The 18412-nt window shown below is 52.8% G+C and overlaps 2 protein-coding genes across 2 annotated transcripts; both read right to left on the minus strand.

The window, feature by feature from the left end:
* Positions 1-527: 527 nt before the first annotated feature.
* Positions 528-1014, minus strand: G647_02974 (uncharacterized protein; the record flags this gene model as incomplete). The annotated part of the gene is made up of 2 exons (XM_008727320.1): positions 528-747; positions 875-1014. The coding sequence occupies 2 exons, from the start codon at positions 1012-1014 to the stop codon at positions 528-530; spliced, it is 360 nt and encodes a 119-aa protein (XP_008725542.1).
* A 2734-nt stretch (positions 1015-3748) lies between these two features.
* G647_02975 (uncharacterized protein) lies at positions 3749-18274 on the minus strand (the record flags this gene model as incomplete). Its single annotated transcript, XM_008727321.1, has 1 exon — positions 3749-18274. The coding sequence occupies one exon, from the start codon at positions 18272-18274 to the stop codon at positions 3749-3751; it is 14526 nt and encodes a 4841-aa protein (XP_008725543.1).
* Between the last annotated feature and the right edge of the window lie 138 nt (positions 18275-18412).

An 18412-nucleotide genomic window follows, 5' to 3' on the forward strand; every position in this document is an offset into this window, starting at 1 on the left:
TGTCTTTCTATCAGTGAGGATGAGTCGACACGTGCTCGAGTGTCTCTCTCGCAGGTGCTGCGAGGACGCGGACAGAGATCAGGGATGGGTGCTGCAGCACGGAACTTGATGTCGTGTGACGTGACACAATACAACAGACGCAGCATGGCTAACTGGGTACTGAAAGGAGAGCAGCATCGATAAACGAAGGAATACACGCCACGACTTACGGGCACCGAGCCATTAAGCAGCGAGCAACATTTCTTCTTCGGAGACTTTCCTTTGCGAAGCCTGTGTCCCCTGTCCTTGTCCTGTGTGAGGGAGGTTCCACTGCGCATCTTCATCCAGAGTCGAGGGTCACGGAATCCTAGGACCTAAGCATTGCAGTACTGGGGGAGGACGGTGCAACGCACCACAGTGACTGGTCTATGGTTCGCACAGTGCCTCCAAGGAAGGTCGTTTTGCGAGCCTCCGGCATTCTTGTGCCTTGGGCTCGGCCGTCTCTCAGCCTCGCCAACTGTCCTCCTCGGTATTGTGTACCACCTCTATCACTGCTGCTTCTTCCCCGGCCGCCGCATCTCAACCCTTCCCTGGACGGCCGCGTCCTCCCAGTCTTCCTGGGACATGTACTTCCTCAACAACGGCGAGTATCCCATCCACATGGCGAGGTAGGCGCAAATACACTGCACGAGCCAAGGAATCCACCATCGAAGAGGCCCGAGGACCCATAGCTCGGGAAACATGATCAGCGCGGTAGCTGAGAAGTGTCTAGTCAGGGTAGAGTGACGGAAGGTCAGTAAGTGAGCCTCCGAAAACGGTGAGCCCGTGAGGCCTGAATGAAGTGCACGAGGCTGTCTGGAGCCTCGCCAGTCACGGTACGTATGGCACCACTTACTGCATAACCATGACCTGCAACAGACTTAACACTTCCCTCCCCTCCCTCACATCACTGACATACATCAACAGCGCCTGGAAGAACAACCTATCCATCTTGTTGTCTAGGTGGTCGGGGTTCGGGTGCGCCCAGACGAGCATCGTCGTGTCCTCTGTGGCGGTGGGACTCGGCCAGAGTCGATGCGGCATCCACGGCGCAATGTGGTAGGGGTTCGACTCCGACGTGTTTTGGGGCGTGTGGATAGTGTCGATGAGGGAGTAGGTCGTCGTCGTGCCAACTTCACCGGACAGCACGATGAAGGATTCGGATTGCTGGAAGTGGAGGTGTAGGGGAGGTGCCTATGAGGAAGTCAGTGGTAGGTAAGAGTCTTGGTGTGGCCCAAATCCTCGGTAGAGGTGTCGGTATCAGGAGCCGTGCAGAAAGTGACCATGACAACGACAATGAGAACGACAATGAGAACACCATGACGACGAGGTACGTACCTGACCGTGCCCTTTCCCCAGCTTACACCACGGATGATCATGCTTGTACGTCGCCCGCATCAATACACTAGAGATGAGGTATAAGTTAGCAAGCTCCCCTGTGCATACACATCTATGCACGAACGCGTACAGACTCCTCGATCTGCGTGCATATGGACGAGATTGGAGACAGCACAGAAGAAGGAGACTCGAAAAGACCACCAGCCTCGCTTGCTTGTCATCACCCAGCCAGTGTGTTTGTTTGCCAACATCGCTGGCGAGACATTCTCCTCTGTCTGTCTGCCTTGTGTGCCGCTTGAGTTGTGGTCTCTTTGCACCTCGACTTCCACTTCAGCCGCTGGGGCTCTGCTCTGCTGCTTTGCTCTTTCTTCCGCCGTGCGCTCACACACACACGCGCGCGCGCGCACATGACTAGATGCACCGCATATTGAATACTGAAGAGACAGATCGGATCGGATCGGATTGCACTCACGAAGCATTCCTCAACCGTTTAGGCCGCAGAAATTCCAACACAAACGATCCGTCGTACAGAGAAAACGGCCCCGCAATGACTGGTTCTGGCTCGTCATCGCCATCGTCTTTGGGGTCCTTGTCGCTCTTGAGCTCGTCGTCTGTTTTTACTGGGTGTGGGATCGACATGTCGTGTTGTGGGTTGGGTCGGTTTTTTCTCTTCCCTCACGTTCCCTCTTGTTCCACGCCGTGTTTTGATCAAGCAACTCAAACACTCAGAGGGATGTACTGCTGCGGACGGTAGAAAGGGGAGGTGTCAGTACAGGAGACCACAAGTGATACACAGCCGGCATCAGTACCAAGGAGGAGGACGGAATATGAAGTCGAAGGAGTACACAGTAGAGTACATACGTATGCAATGTGGTCCCCAGTACACAGCAACGAAGCTGAACCGGTACCGGTACTGGTACAGCACATTGCATACCATGCTATATATGGCCGACATGACATGACCCGTCGTCAATGTCAGTCGAATATAGTCGGCAGAAACCTGCACAGAATGCAGTATGTACGATGTAGGATGTAGTGTGTAGTAACTATGTAGTCTCAATCTCGTGAGTGGCGGGCACACCTTCTCCTCCCTGCCTCTGCTCTGCCATGTGAGGCAGCCCCGCCCACGGGCAGCAGACAGCATACGTACCTAAGTCATAGCTGAGGGGCTAGCCCTCACATAGACAATAAGACTTACTTGAGACGATGGCGGTGCCGTACCACGCCGTGTCAGTTATTAGTTAGCTTACTAGCTAGCTATTCGCCTACCTACCTACCTCCCTACCGACCTACCTACCTACCGACCTACCTACCCTTCTAGGATTACTCCGTACCTTACATACCTTGCCACTGTATCCACCTAGCGAGCGAGTCACTGAATGCCACTCCATACAAGCCCATGGGGATTATTCCCGATCAAACAACTAAAGTACATTGATCATATCATCACCGTACTCGGACTCGCACTCGTACGCGTAATCGTCCTCGTCCCAGTAATGTGACTTGCTCGCTCGTACTACTACCCGGTAGTAAGGTCATCGACGTCCCACCGCCAGCCGCCCGCTGAGGATATTGATTACCGATTACATACTCTGTGCAGAACCAGGCAAGGCGAGTGAGGCGAGGCGGTGTCACGCAGTGGGTGGGTCGGGTGCCGAATTAATTAGTCCTAGAAAGGAGAAACCCACCGGTAATTCGTACGAGGTACGGGGTACTCGGTGCGAGTCGCGCATGTACTGTAGGTCGACCATACGACATCAGGGTCTGTCGTATAGTAGATCAAATCGCATGTAGGCGGTGGTAGGCAGGCGTGGCAGGGAGGAAACCTGTCTTGTAGACAGTGGAAGTGGAAGGACGTCGTTGTAGTCTTATGGTATGCGATTTAAAGGAGGGTTTGGACCAACGTCCGTGAGGAAGCGCACCATGCCCATAAAAGGGCAAGAGGCCCAGTCCGTTGCCATTGGCACTTTCAGCGCCCGAATCGAGCGACCGGCGTGTCGAATCTGAGCCACTTCGACTTGCGGAGACGGAGGTACTTTTAACTTCTTACTGTACCTGGACACATTAGGAAAAGGATGCCTCCTCGTGACATGCCTCCTCGTGGCAAAGTAAGTACATACAGCAAACATCTCCTCTGAGATTGAATTACAGTATCTCGCAAGTGATGTCTGTTTCACCCACGGCGCCTAATGAAAGTCCAACAACCATCTCCTTCCAACAGCGCCTAATGAAAGTCCAACATCAAACTCCTCATCTGCTCCATCATCCCAGCCACTCCATCCGCAGAGAGCATGTCCTCTGGCACGAATACGCCCATGCCCAGATATCCGTCATCCACTTTTGCCTCGACGTCGATGGCGGGCTGCAGGACTAGAGTCAGCAATTGGCCGATTCAAGGGAATTCAAAACGCGTAATCGTTTTTGCACTTACCAAGCACCACTTTCTCGCCTCTGAGTATTGGTCTGTACCTTTCACAAAGGGCGACCGTGCGTTCGTCGCATTTTCAAGCTCCGTTTTTTGCTCCGGGTCGAGTTTGGCGTGCGCTATCTTCACCTGCCTGTCGGGTCCAGCTCGGGCGCCATCGTCTTCCTGGTCGGATGGGAGGGTCAAGAAGTTGACGAATGTGTCAATCTTGACACCTGTCCAGGCATAGATATCCCTCATGCTGACTCCGCAGTTCTCGGTCTTGGTGATCTCAGCTATGTCATGTTGGACTTGCAGTGCCGAATCCAACAGACTCTTTCCGCCGAGCTGAACTTTCAACGGGACGATATTGAATGTCGGAGCAATCAAATTCGTGACTCCGTCAATATCGAGAGATCGGTTGGCAAGGTAGATTCCGAGGACCACGTCACCTGCTGTAGGATTGTTCCCTTCTCCATTGTGGGACGCACGACGTATGCTTGCATATGATCTGGCATAGGCGGCAAAGAAGAGCGCCTGAATGCTGAGGCCGTGGTGTTTCAAGTGCCTGGTCAAACCGTCGACAGGCAGAAGTCGAGGATCGAATATCTCAACTCGGTTTGCTCCAAAAGAGCCTTGAGCAATGGGTGGCGTCAAATCTGCCTGTGGACCAAGATAATTTGTCCAGAATTCTTGCGCTACCGCTGCAGATGACTGGATGTTGGAAATGAAGATGCTCATGTCCGTGTTGTGTCGCATTTCCGAATCGGTGTCGACACAAAGTCTCTCCAGTTCTGTTACAAGCAGCTGGAGGCTCACAGCATCGTACAAGGCGTGATGGATGTGAAGTGTGATCAGGAGCTCGCTTCCTTGGTCTTTGATATGGAAAGTCCACGGCAAGTCATGCTTGTCCACAGCCTCGTTCTTGAGGACTACCTGCCATGTCTGGGCCATTTCATTGCTCTTCTCGTGGACGAAAAGAGTCCTGAGTGCCGGCACACCACGGACAAGCCCCCGGAACGCTCGTGCCAAGTCTCCTGGTGAGCTATTCGAGACCTTGAGCCAGAACTTTGGATAGAACAAGCGACCTTTACTTGCTTCCCACATATCGAGCATGTAACATTGACCACCAGTTGCCGGTATGACAGTTTCGATGTCGGTCTCAGGGACCGGGAGACCCAGCTTGATAGCGCGAGAAGCTGACTGATTCATGGTAGATCCATTCAGTGTTGGATGGACGTCTGGAGCCTGCGTTTTCAGTTGCTCTGCCAGGGTTGCGATCTTTTCAATCGTGTGCTCTCTGATGATTCCGCTGACCGGTATCTTGATACCTTCTTTCCTCAATACACTGGCGACTTTGATAGCACTGACACTGTCCAGACCGAGATGGAAGATGCCGGTATCCTGTTTGATCTGGTTTTGGTCGACATTGGCGATCTTAGCCAGGACTTCTCTGAGGATGGTTTCCGTTGCAGTCCAAGGCCGTGTTGTTTGAGAGCCGTCTCCATTTCGGACAACGGTCGACTCGTGTCTTCGCTTTGGTAACTCCCTGTTGGCGAGTTGTATCCGTGGCAAGCTACAAAATGACGCCATGTTGTCCTGTTCCCGGACCAAAGGTTGGTCAGGCTGTGCCATTAGACCGGACAAGATATTGTCCAGCGTTTCTAGCAATTCGCGACCGGATTCTTCAGTAGCAACTCCTTCTTGACACGCAACTGTCCAGATCAGGCCCTCCGTTCCGCTCTCCAACTCGATGTTGACGGGATAAGGCGGTCTAACCGGTGTTGCTTCAGAGGTGAACTCATTGTAAAGAGCCGCGAGATCGTCTCCAGAGCTCGGAAGCTTCTGAAATGTGAACAATGTGTTGAAAAGCTGTGTCTCAGTTCCCGAGACCCGAAACATTCGGAGAGCTTCTCGAAGAGAGAAATGCTGATGTTCCGAGACTCTGACTGCGGCATCGTGCACTTGCTTGACAGCTTCGGCGTTCGTGCTGTCCTTCGTGATCTGGGGCCTGAATATGACAGTGTTGAAGGTGGGAAAGACAAGTTGCTCCGAGCCTTCGGTAGTGCGACCGGACAGAACGAGGCCGAAACACACGTCCAGTTGGCAAGTCCTGTGAGCAAGTGCGATGGTCCAGCAGGCAAGTCCCAAGGACTGGAGCGTCACGCCCTGGCGCTTGCAGGAATTGAGTACCTTCTCCAGATGTGTGCTGGAATGCTTGTGAAACAGAAAGGCAGGTCTGTCTGGCGCGATCTCTGGGGTGAATGTGCTGGGTTGAATGCCCCCGAGCTGTTCCTCCCAGAACATATGTACATCCCTACTGCTCGATTGATCAGAAACTTGTTGGAGGTGACTTTGCAGTGGGACAATGGCATGGTCCTTGGTCTCGGGGGTAGGTGGAGTCGGTGCCTGGTATGCTTCGGTGACTTGCTGATGCAGGAGATACAGAGACCAAGCATCGTACAGTGCATGTGGCATAGCTAGCACCAGGAAGGCTGCATTCGCCTCATCAACTACAGCGATCTGGATTCCGCGAGATGACAAGTCTTGGTCTGACGGGTCGCCTCTGAACCTGTCGACAACCTGGTGCAACTTGGCGTTGTGAAATACTTGCACCTTAAGGGGCTCTTTGACCACGTACTGCACAAAAGCGGATCCCTGACCAGCCGATTCCAGCGTGGCAAAGCGAGTCCTCAGTATTGGCTGTGTCTGCGAAACAGTCTGCCAAGCTGCAACAAGTCGCTTCAGGTCGACATCAGGCTCCAATTTGAAAGTCATCACATTCAAGTACTTTTCAGACTCCAGAAGTAAGCCTTCCTGCATCGGCGTAACAGGAAGGACGTACTCGACCTCGTCCAGGTCAACTCCCTGGGCTTGCAGAGCAGTCCGGTAGCTCGACTGCAGCTTTGCAATGGAATCCGGGACCTCTCTCACGTTGCGTATTGGGCCCTCACCATCAGCAGTCGAGGTTGCCGCATGTGCAATGCCTGCAACGGTAGGTGTCTTCATGATGGCGCTCACAGGGACCCTCAAGCCGACCTTCTTGAGCCGAGCCGCGAGTTTCATTGCTTCGATGCTGTCGAGACCGAGTTCAAATATTGTTGGCCCGTCTCGATGGACATTTTCTTCTTGGACAGAAGCAAGCCCTGCAAGCTGGGAACGAACAGCCATCTCGATTTCGTTCAGAGAAGTGTCGCTGTGTTGTCTCAGCACATTGTCGGACTCCGTCTGGTCACCATTATGAATGCCATTTGCGGTTGGCACCGATTCGACTGGGTCTTCACAGAATTCAGGTGATAGAGTCGACTCTAGTATAGCCGGATCATTAACGAAGCTTGAGTAGGTCGTAAAGAGCTGCCTGGCGTCATATTCTGGGACAAGTGCCGGCTTCGCAGCAAGGGTGACTGTAAAGGAGGACCCTTCCTGCTCGACCTCAATGTTCAGGGGATAATCCGGCGAGCTTTCGGTAGGGATCTCTTCCCATAAGTCGCGGCCTGCGGAGTCCCTCAACGACTTTTGAAAGACGAATAGCGTGTCAAAGAGCCCCTTGTTCATGTCCTGATCGAGATAGCGTGCAATCTTTCGCAGCGGCGTGTGCTGATAGGGTATTACATCTATATTGAATTTGTGACAAGCTTGGACAAGGTCCGCAACTCTCGCTCCCTTCTTGAGACCGTTAATTGCACAGGGTATCGTATTGAACATGGGGCCAATCACATCTTCCAACCCTTCATCCGGCATTGCTCGGCCTGAAACCACAATGCCTATGGAAGGATTCGCACTGAGCTGCATCCGTAGGGTGTATAGGAGCAATGCTTGGAAGTACGCGGAGGTCGTGATGTCCAACGAATTGCACCGAGCTTGTAAGTCGTCAAGGATGAGCTTGTTCCTCAAAACAATAGGACCGTGCAACTCCTCGTTCTTCAAGCCTGTCCAGGGAAGCCGATGCGATTTGAAAGAGGGCAACCGTGACCGCCAGAAAATCCTCTCGTCGGACAAACGACACAGCGGGCCATAGGGTAGTGCCTGGTAGAATTGAATGGTGGACGAGGGATCATCTCCAGGACGGCTATAGTGCCGTTTGACTTGGTTAAGTAGCTTCGGTAGACTGTATCCGTCGTAGAGGCCGTGAAAGATGTAGAGGTACATGCTCTTGCTACTCCCGGAGGTTGTCAACTCGACGCTCCAGGGCAACGACATTGACAGAGACCTGACAGATTTGACCCAGTCTCTGAATGATGACCCTCGTGTCTGTTCGCTCGTTTTCTGCCGACTCAAGATCTTGATGTCGTTCTTGCAGTTGCGGAGCACAACCTGAGCATATCCACCCGTTGTGGAAAGGAACAAAGTTCTCAGCACTGAAACAGACTGCTGCGTAGCCTGCCATGCCTCTTTTAATCGTGCCAAGTCGATCTCTGGTCCCAGCTCGAAGAGGAATTCGGAGAAATACACTGTATCGTCGGGTCCACCCTGCACGACCCGCGAGATCATGCCTTCCTGCAGTGGCGTGCAAGGTGCGATGTGCTCGAGGTCGGCTGGTTGGAGTTTCATGGCTCGACAAACTGATGTGCGATGAGTTTCAGCAAATTCTCGAATCAGCTTCCGCGCAGCCTCTATAGCCTGGTGGCCATCAGAGGTTGATTCTTGGGCAATCACATGTGCGAGGTCCTGCACCACAGGATGTTTGAGCACCGTAGCCACATTGGCGTTCTTGAAGCCTTGCCGGTTGAAGAACCTGGCAAGGCCGATGGCAGAAATCGAGTCCACACCGAGTTCGAACAACCTCGAACTCGGCTTGATGCTTGACGCGGGAATCTGTAGAAAGGATGCCAGTAGTTCGGCCACATGTCGACCGACTCCCAGATTGCCGTTTGTGAATGCCTCTGCCTGCTCGGATGCTGCTTCCTCTGACTCGGTCGAGTTAGTTTCGTACAATACTTTCAAGGATTTGTGATCGACCTTGTTGTTGACCGACAGAGGGAAGGAAGACACTGCTTGGATATAGGTCGGGACCATGTACGCCGGTAGACTATTGGAACAATTCTCCCGAATCTTTCCAGCCAACTCTTGACTCAAGTGGTCAGTCACGATGTTCGGGCTCTCATTCTTGACTTTCCGTTGTGCTGTCGAGAAGAAGGCTACAAGGTGGTCCTTCTGTTGGCTCGGGTGTTTCAAGACCATGGTGAAAACGTCTTTAATTCTGGAGTCCGAAGCCAACGCAATATGATTGATCTCTCCGATCTCCAATCGCTGACCTCGCAATTTGACTTGATCGTCGATCCGGCCAAGGAATTCAAAGCTGTCATCGTGCAAGAGACGGACAAGGTCGCCCGTCCGATAGATTCGAGTGTTGTAGTTGGGCATTGTCACGAATTTCTCCGCAGTTAGCTCTGGTCGGTTGAGATATCCCTTTCCCACCAGCGGACCTGACAAGCACAATTCACCAACCGCGCCGCGGAGCACTGGCTGTTCGAAGCCCGGTTCTAACACGAAGGAGCCAACATTGTCCCATTGTTGGCCAATATTGGTGGGCTTCGCGTGCTTGGGTACCTGTCGATGGACTGTGCAGCCGATGGTCACTTCGCTTGGACCATAGAAGTTGTACAAGCAGCCAGCATCACCCCAAGTCTCAAGGATATCTTGTCTGACTTGCTCCCCACCGACAATGAAGACGCCATCACACAGGCTTGGCACATCCTTGGGAGTCAGTAGCCGCGCCAGGCTTGGAGTAAGATCCAGATGCGTTATCTGAAGAGCGCTGATGGTTGCTGGCAGATCTTCGAACAAGAGGTCTCGTGGAGCAGATGTGACACAGATACCCACACTCCAGCTCCAGTATTGCTCGAGCACACTGACATCAAAGTGGAAGGATGCGAATTGCAGCCATCTGGAAGTGTCATTCCATCGGCCCCGGAAGATTCGCTGGAATGACAGCATGGCCTGTACAGCACTGTCATGACTGATGAGGCAGCCTTTTGGCGTGCCGGTGGTTCCGGATGTGTAAAGGCAGTAGCACGTGTCTCCAGGGGATGGCTCTCTGCTAGGTGTAGGCTTGCTGATTGGCAAAACTTGCCAGGAATCGTTGTCAACAGCTAAGACGGTTACCCCCTGGAAATTCTCAAAGTCCGACACCTTGTCTGTTGTGGTAAGCACAAGATTGCACCCAGAATCTTTGAGGATAAACTCCTTCCTGGCAGCTGGTGCACCTGGGTCAATGGCGATGTAGCCACACCCTGCTTTGAGGATGCCGAGTATGGCGAATGAAGCTTCGGGGCACTTGTCAAAGCAGACAGCCACTAGATCTCCGGCCCGAGCTCCGTTGTTCTGGACCAAGCGCGCCATTTGGTTGCCACCTGAGTCGAGCTGAGAATAAGTCCAGGTCTGCTTGGTTGCGGGGGCGCCCTCTAAGCTTGTTACAAACTCAAGAGCAATGTTGTCCGGTCGTCCTTTTGCAGTCAGCTCGACAAACTCGTGTAGGAAGTGGACCTCGGTAGGGATACGGTCGTCTTTGGCTGGCACGACAGACAAAACTGACCCCGGAAGCTTCGAGGACTCGGCAGCTGGGGCGATTATGCTCTTGAGAAGCACGTCATACTCTCGGAGGATGTGAGAAGCTTGCTCCCTAGGCACGACATCCTCACGGCACGTAAGTTGGAGGTCAACAGTACCGTCCTCGTGTGGTAGTATTTCCAGCGAGACTGCGTACTCGGCACTCGCATTATCTTCGACCAGAGCCCATGGCCTTTGAACATCTTGTGCGGAGCCATATCGTTGCAGGGCGATGACAGAGTCGAAGGGTTCCCCATCAATGCCTGCCCAGCGCTTGATAGCGTTGAGTGGACTATGCTGATGTTTCAGAATGCCGGCACATCGCTTGGTAGCATCTTGCAAGAGCCTGGCCCGTTCACGATGAATTGGAATTGCCAGCGGAACAGTATTGATACAGGGAATGGCGACCTTGTCCACGTCCTCGTCGAAGTCTCTTCCGGACAGTATCACTCCGAAAGTGACGGCGCTCTGCGCTGTATATGCGGCGAGTAAAGAAGCCCAGGCCGCGGCCACCAAGGCCTGCATCGTGGCTCCTGCCTCAGCACATGCTCCCTCCAGGGTTTGAGACGACAGGCTGCATTGTTGTTTTGCTACAATATGATTCGCGGCCTGGTTGTTGTAGATTCGCATGTCTGGAAATCGAGTTGGACTCATATCTGTTGACATCTCAGACCAGAATGATTTTGAGCTTTCATTTGCGCTAGTAGCGAGGATCTTCGAGACGGTGTGTGCAATGTCGATTTTCTGTGGCTGCATGCCATTGTAAATACAGGCCACATCGTTCAGAATTATATCCAGGGAGCGAGCATCGTAGAGTGCATGCAGCATTGCGAGCTCAAGGACCGGAGACTGCCCCGTTGTGGACACTCGAACGCTCCATTGCAGGTACCGAAGGTCTTCCAGGTCTCTCGGGGGCTCGGTGGTGTCGTCGAACCATGGCAGCTGCTTGGCACCTGTTTTGTATATAACCATGGCAAACGGGACTTTCGGGTCATCCACTTCGGCAAAGCCAGTCCTGAGCATTTTGTGCGTCTTCATTGCCACGGCCCAAGCACGCTTTAACTTCGACAGGTCGACATCTGATTGCAGCTGGAAGTGCATATGGTTGAAGTACAGCTTGCGATTGGACCGAAGATATTGTGATAGTATGCCTGTTTGAGTCGGCGTGCACGGCCACACATGCTGCACTATCGGTCGCTCAATGCCGTTGGTTTGACAGATTGACTGACGATGTTGCCTGTCATACGCGTCGAGGTCGAATGACGGACCCGGCTCCGGCTCTTCCTTCCTTGAGTTACAAAGACTGGCGATATTGCAGACACTGGCGCCCTCTAGAATATCACCAGAAGATATACTGAACCCTTGTTTGCGCAGCCTGGCCGCGATTTGCACAGCGTTGATGCTGTCGAAACCCAGATGAAATATGGTGGTGTCTTTGGAGATGTTCCTAGAAACACCAGGTTTCAACTGCAAGAGGATATCCTTGACCAGTGTCTCCGCCTCTGTCAGCTTTTCTCCATTATGGACCGACCCGTTCGCTCCTGCGGTAGCTGCTGGTATACGACCGACGATGAACGGGGTTTTAGGACGCAGGTCTGGCAACGCATGAGTAGCAAAAGCATAGTCCAGTGCTCTTGCTTGCGGGTACTTGGTGGTATGCACGAGAAGGCTGTCAAAGGCATGGAGGAACTGCCTCAAAGTGTTCTCGTTGGCTACTTCCGAGTGTAATATCAGGGAGATGCTGTCGGCGTCGGTGTCCGTCACTACCTCAAAAATGAAAGGAAACGACATATCCCCAGATTCATCAACCATCGTCCAGATGTTATGGTCGAGGCGGAGCTGGTCCTGCTGGAGTAAAATCAACGTATCGAACAGTGGTTTCCCCATGGTGTCGACTTCTCGCTGGATGCGACGGAGCGAGCTAGGCTGATAGGGCAACACTTCGACATTCATCTGCTGGAAACTGTGACATAGCTCTTGGTTGGAACTGTCGCGCCGCAGACGGGCCCTCACTGGTAACGTATTGAAGCACGGTGCAACTATGCGATCAACGCCTTCAATAGCAAGGTTGCGGCCGCTAAAGACGTTTCCAAAACAGACATCTTGAGTCTGGAAGATGCAGCTAAGCAAACGGCTCCATGCGGCCTGCATCAGCGCGAGAGGTGTCGAAGAAAGCTTTCGAACAGAATGATAAAACTCGGACAAGCCGATTATGCTTCGAGACTCCGCCCGTGAAGCGCTGCCTGGCTGAATCCTGTTCTGAGGCAGGATGGCCTCTGATAACTTGAACAAGGAAGCTCCGTCCAACTTGCTGCGCCAGAAGTCATATGTGTCGTCCATATCGGTTATTTCCATGAAAGACAGATAGCGGTCGAAAGGCACCGGCTTTGGAAGCTGATAGCCATGATAGTAAGTTTCAATCTCAGATAGAAGAATCGACATCGCCTCTGCGTCGTAGAGACAATGGTGCATCTGTAGAGTCAACCGGGAGCCATTGTCACCGCCTTTGGTCACCGTAATGTTCCATGGCGGAACCATGAGGCTTTCCAGTTCGTGGATCCGCGCATCTTGATAAGTTTCCTCATTCCAAGGAAGCTGAAAGTTCTTCAGAACCACCTGCACAAAGGGCTGAGCGGCTGAGTCTGTTGCCGCGAATCCAGTTCGAAGGATTTGATGTCTAGCCAGTGTGTGCTCCCACGCTTCACGCAGCTCCGTAATGTCCCCGTGGACTTTAACGTGGAGGGTGTTCTGATAAGCTTGCGAAGAGCCATTCATGGCAGTCGTGGCCATCGATTCCTGTAGAGGGGTGCATGGAAGGATTTTCTCGACTTCCAGTCCCGCACGGGAGTAGGTGCTGCGAATCCGATCCCCTGAGGGACCAGCGAAGTGTCGAGTCAGATCGCGCTGAGGACATGGCGCTGCGCCCATCCCCGTGTCTGAGCGCAGGACTCTGTGCAGTCGCTCAACCGATGGGTTTCTTAACAAGGTGGAGATCTCAATAGATGGAAAATAGTCTCTCAGTTTTCTTGCAACATGGATAGCACTGATCGAGTCCAGTCCCAGGGCATAGAATGAGCTATTGCGAGTGATTGTCTGTAGTTGCACACCGAGGCTATCGCAAATTGCCTCAGCGATGGTTCTTTCGTCTTCGGAGAAGTCACGAGCATCCTCTGAAGCAGTACTCCCTCGCGAAACTGCTTGGAGCTGCTCCCCATCAAGGCCGTGGTACTTGTCGATGAGATTTCTCCGGTCGACCTTGCCCTGACGGGTCAGTGGTATGGAGACGAGATCTATAAGTGCGTCAGGTATCATGTAGCTCGGCAATGTGTTTGACAACTGGTCGTAAATGGCATCGATGGCCTCGGCGCGTGTGACTGATTCTCTAGACTGACGTGGAGTCAAGAAGGAAACAAGCTTGGCACCTGCTTCACCATCTGCGCTAATGATCATAGACACCGCATCTTGGACACCCTGGCATTGGAGGATAGCAGAGTTGATCTCTCCCAGCTCGATTCTCTGGCCACGAAGCTTGACTTGGTCATCCTCACGACCCAAGATGGCCAAGGACCCGTCGGCGAGAAGCCTTCCAATATCTCCAGAGCGGTAGAGCCGACCATACCTCGGGTGGTCGAAGAAAGCCTTTGCGGTAAGTGCAGGATCGATATACCCGCGCCCGACCTGCTCTCCGCCGATCCATATTTCTCCTACTCCACCCGTGGGAACCAGTCTGAAGTCTAGAGCTGCCTGACCACTGGTGCCGTTGACGGTATGTCGTGAGTCCAGTGCTTGCCTTTGGCAGACGAAGACTGATGTATTTGGCAGCGGAGGACCGACATTGTTTGATGCGTCTGCGACTGAGACACGAGGTCTGACGTTGCAAATGTTTGTTGTCTCAGAGGGACCGTAGCCCTGGTATAAACCACGATCGGCCCAAGCTGAGAAGACCTTCGAGTTCATAGGTTCTCCTGCCGTAACCAGCATTTTCACGTGCGGGACCTTGTCAGGACTAACCAAGGCAGCAACCGAGGGTGTCATGCTGAGGTGGGTAATTTTCAGCTTTTTGATGAAATATTCGAGATCTCGAAACAGTACATCGTTCGAGGCCGTACACAGTGTCATGCCCATGTGCCATGTCCAAAAAATTTCGAAGACCGACACATCAAATGCTGGCGAGCAGGACTGTAACAGACGATCTGTTCCTGACTTGCAGGGATAGATACGTGAGAGCACTTCAAGGTTGCTGAGCAGGTTTCGCCGAGTGAGGAGGACACCTTTCGGGACACCAGTGCTACCACTTGTGAACACAGCGTAGGCTAGCTCCCCTCCTGTCAATGCAGGCCACCTGAATACTTCCAATACTGAGTTTTGGGCCAGTAGGTCGATCATCGACACGATTGTTACCACCGGAGATTGAGGCGGCGCTTTGGCTTTGCCGGCGGTTAGGACAAGCTTGCATTTCGCTTCAGCCAGGATCGAGCGAGTTCTCTCAGTCGGCGTGCGAGGGTCGATGCACATGTAAGCTCCTCCAGCCATAATGATACCAAGTATGCCGATGTAGAGCTCGGTTGATCTTGGGCCAATCAAGCATACAAGGTCATCAACACCTATAGAGTATTTCCTCTGCAATGACGAGGCGATAAGTGAGGCTCGCTTGAATAGGTCGCTGTAGGTGAGGATTTCCTTATCGGCTCGACCTGTATATACGTCAATGTCGTGCACGACTTCGACTGCCACTCTCGAAGGACATGACTCCGCAAGACTTCCAACTGTGCTTGTGAGGTCGAAAGACCCACTAAACTGCTCGAAATTGGTGTTGACCATCGACGCAATATTTTGGCTCATGTCATCCCAAACATGACCTAAGCGCATTTCTGGTTCGTTTATAATGCGCGTGACGGCATCATCGAGCTGCCTCGCCAAAAGCTGTCCCTGATCTTCCGGAACACGCTCCGTGTCGTAGCTCAACTTCACATGGATTTTTCCCTGACGAGGTTCAAATTCCAGCACAAGGGAATAGTCCAAGGCATCATGCGTCGAGATGGTTGTTACTTTGGAGCGATCCCTGTCATTGTCTGCGCTGTCTTGTTGCCATACACAAAGGGTGTCGAAGAGTCTATCTCCAGCACCGATGCCTGCTGTGCGATTAATATCTCGAAGGGTTATGTTCCCATGTTTCTGTTGTAGGTTGCGCAGCCTTTGGATATGATTGACAAGGTCATGAGCCGTTCTCAAAGCATCGGTATCAATACGTAGAGGAAACGTCGATAAGCAGGGGCCAATGATGGACTCAATTCCTGGGAGAGAATGATGCCGGCCTGCCGACACAACGCCGATCGCGAGGTCAGCCTCGTTGAGGTATGATGAAAGCAGGAGAGACCACGCTGCTTCTAGGAGGGTCTCTCGACCGCAACGCAACGACAGAGCAATGTCAGACAGCTGCTGGTAGGAGACCGTCAATGACAACTCCGTGCAACCTCTGTGACGTTGCGCTGTACGAGTTGCTGAGAGGTTTGGGAATGCCGAAGGCTTGAAGTCTACAAACTGATTCTCCCAAAATTCGCGGGTGGCTGATGTTTCAGACTGAAGCTGACGCTGTTCGAAGGAGCAGAAAACGGAGTACGGCGTTCTTCCTGGTGCATCGTGACCTGACAATATTGTATTCAGGTCGTCCAAGATCAAGTCCCAAGACCAGCCATCATACAGCGCGTGGTGAATGCGGACGTGAGCAACGTCATCCGTGTCCTGACTCAGTTGAAGGGGTCGCAGAAGAGTGAGCTCCGAGTCTAATAGAGATCGCCAAATGATTTGTCCGAAGGGCATCTCCTGTCTTCCCGTTGGCACGAAACCAGACCGCAGAATCTTGTTCTTCTCCGCAAGCTTGTTGAACGCCAGACGGAGGTCAGCAAATCTCACTCCTGGAGCAAGCTGAAGCCAGATATCATTGAAATTCTGCTCTTGTTTCGTGGCAGTTTCAACCAGCATTGCCACCTGCATGCTACTGCAAGGCTGGATCTCCTCCCAGGATGGTTCCTGGCCTGCAAGGTCAGGACCACCAAGCAGCTGTTGCTTGATGTCTTGCCACTCCTCAGAGGCCTCATATCCGGTTTTTATGTGCTCACGGTTATCAGAGGTGGTTGACTTCCCCACAATGAATGCCAGCTCGGCTACATTGTCCGCCTCAGAAATAATTGCAGAACTGACGGAGCTGTATTTTTGGCGTAGCTGAGATGCCGCCTTTATGGCACGCAGGGAATCTAGTCCCAAGGACCAGAAGGATGTACTTCTGTCGATCGTTGTTCTCAACTCGCTGCTCAAAACCTTTGCAATGTCCTCCTCAATCTGATTCTTGAATGTACCCTCGTGTGTTGCTGATGATCGTTGTTCGCGATAATTACGCTCGAGCGACTTGCGATCAATCTTGCCCGAAGCTAGTCGTGGAACGTCGTGGTGGAGGAAGACGATTTCGCCTGGGCGCATGTACGGCGGCAACCACGATTTGCACTGAGCGTGGATGGCGGCCGTTCCAACGTCAGGCCTTGCCACACAGAAAAGCACCAGAACATCGTCGATGATGCTGGCAATGGCCATGTGCACCCCTTTGGTCTTGGACGCGATCTCTTCGATTTCTCCCAGTTCAACCCGCTGGCCTCTTAGTTTCACCTGCCCAGAACTAATTCGGCCCAGGATTTCTAGCTCGCCGTTGGGACGACATATCGCTCGATCACCGGTTTTGTAGATTGCGCCGTAGCCAGGAAGGTCCACGAATGCGGCCTGGTTCTGCTCCGGCCGATTCAAGTATCCATCGGCGAGTTGACCGGCTATAGCAAGCTCGCCTGATTCCCCGACAGGCGCTATCGTGGGCGGATCGCCCGATTTGAGGACAAACGCAGTGACTGTGGCCAATGGTTGCCCTATGCTGCGAACGGATGCGTCCGCAGCTAGCTTCGTTGCCAACGTACAGTGAATCGCCGCTTCGGTGGGACCGTACATAGCATACAACATGCTAGGTTTACCTGAATTCCCGCCAAATTCCGAGACCACCTGGGCTGTAAGCATTTCCCCGATTGTCAAGAGCGTCTTCAGGCAAGGGGCTGCCTTTCTCGTCCTGAGCAGTGTTCCCGCCACGGTGGGTGTGAGCTCTGCGGCGTCTGCATTTAGCGCCTGAATCGTAGCTGGGAGATCAGCAAGCATGCGCTCTCGGTCGCAGCCAACCAGTGTGGCGCCTCGGAAAAATGGAAAGAATATCTCAAATATGGATACATCGAACGTGGGTGAAGCAAATTGCAAGAAGCGCCTGAAGGGGGGGATATGCTCATCGTGCGCTAGTAGTGATTGGGACACGGAAAGGTGCGATACCATGACCCCCTTGGGCAGTCCTGTAGAGCCTGATGTATACATCACATATGCAGGACTCGAAGGATCTACAGCCGGCCCAGTTTGGCAACTGAATTCACCATTTCGGGTTGATTTCAGTCTGTCCAGGAGCGTAGTGAGAGACACGACTTTGCACTGGACTTGTGAAAGTGCGTCTCGGAAGAGGTCTGATGTGGCAGCGGTTGCCAAGACGAAGGTCGCTTCGACATCTCGCAGGATGAACTTCAGTCTTTCTGCTGGCACATCGTGGCTAACTGGGCAAAAGGCGGCGCCAGATTTGAGCACGGCCACCCATGCGACATAGAGCTCCGGACATTGCGGTACGATGACGGGAATTATGAGCCTCCGGTCGGCTTGAATCGGTAATTGCGCTCGGATGTCCCGAGACAGAAGGTCTGTAATCCGATGGAAATCTTGATATGTGAGCCTGACATGGCGGTCGTCAGCCTGTAAGAAGTCGAAGATGATAGCCTCCTCAGATGTGTCGGCCACCAATTCGTGCAATAATTGAGGCCCTGGTAGTATTCGACGGTCCGCATTAACGATAGATTCTTGGCGGCGAACTTGAGACCCATTGACTGAAGGAGGCATCGCGCAGCTGCGAGGTTGTCACTGAAGCCGGAGGAGCCACAAAAGAGTAGTAGCTCTCTTTCAGGAGCGTGTGTACGGTGAATATGAATCTGAAGTATAGAACGAGGCTGTCACCGTTGGCATGACACGAGGAAAGTT

The sequence above is a fragment of the Cladophialophora carrionii genome, assembly GCF_000365165.1.
Source record: "Cladophialophora carrionii CBS 160.54 unplaced genomic scaffold supercont1.2, whole genome shotgun sequence".
Classification (NCBI taxonomy): domain Eukaryota; kingdom Fungi; phylum Ascomycota; class Eurotiomycetes; order Chaetothyriales; family Herpotrichiellaceae; genus Cladophialophora; species Cladophialophora carrionii.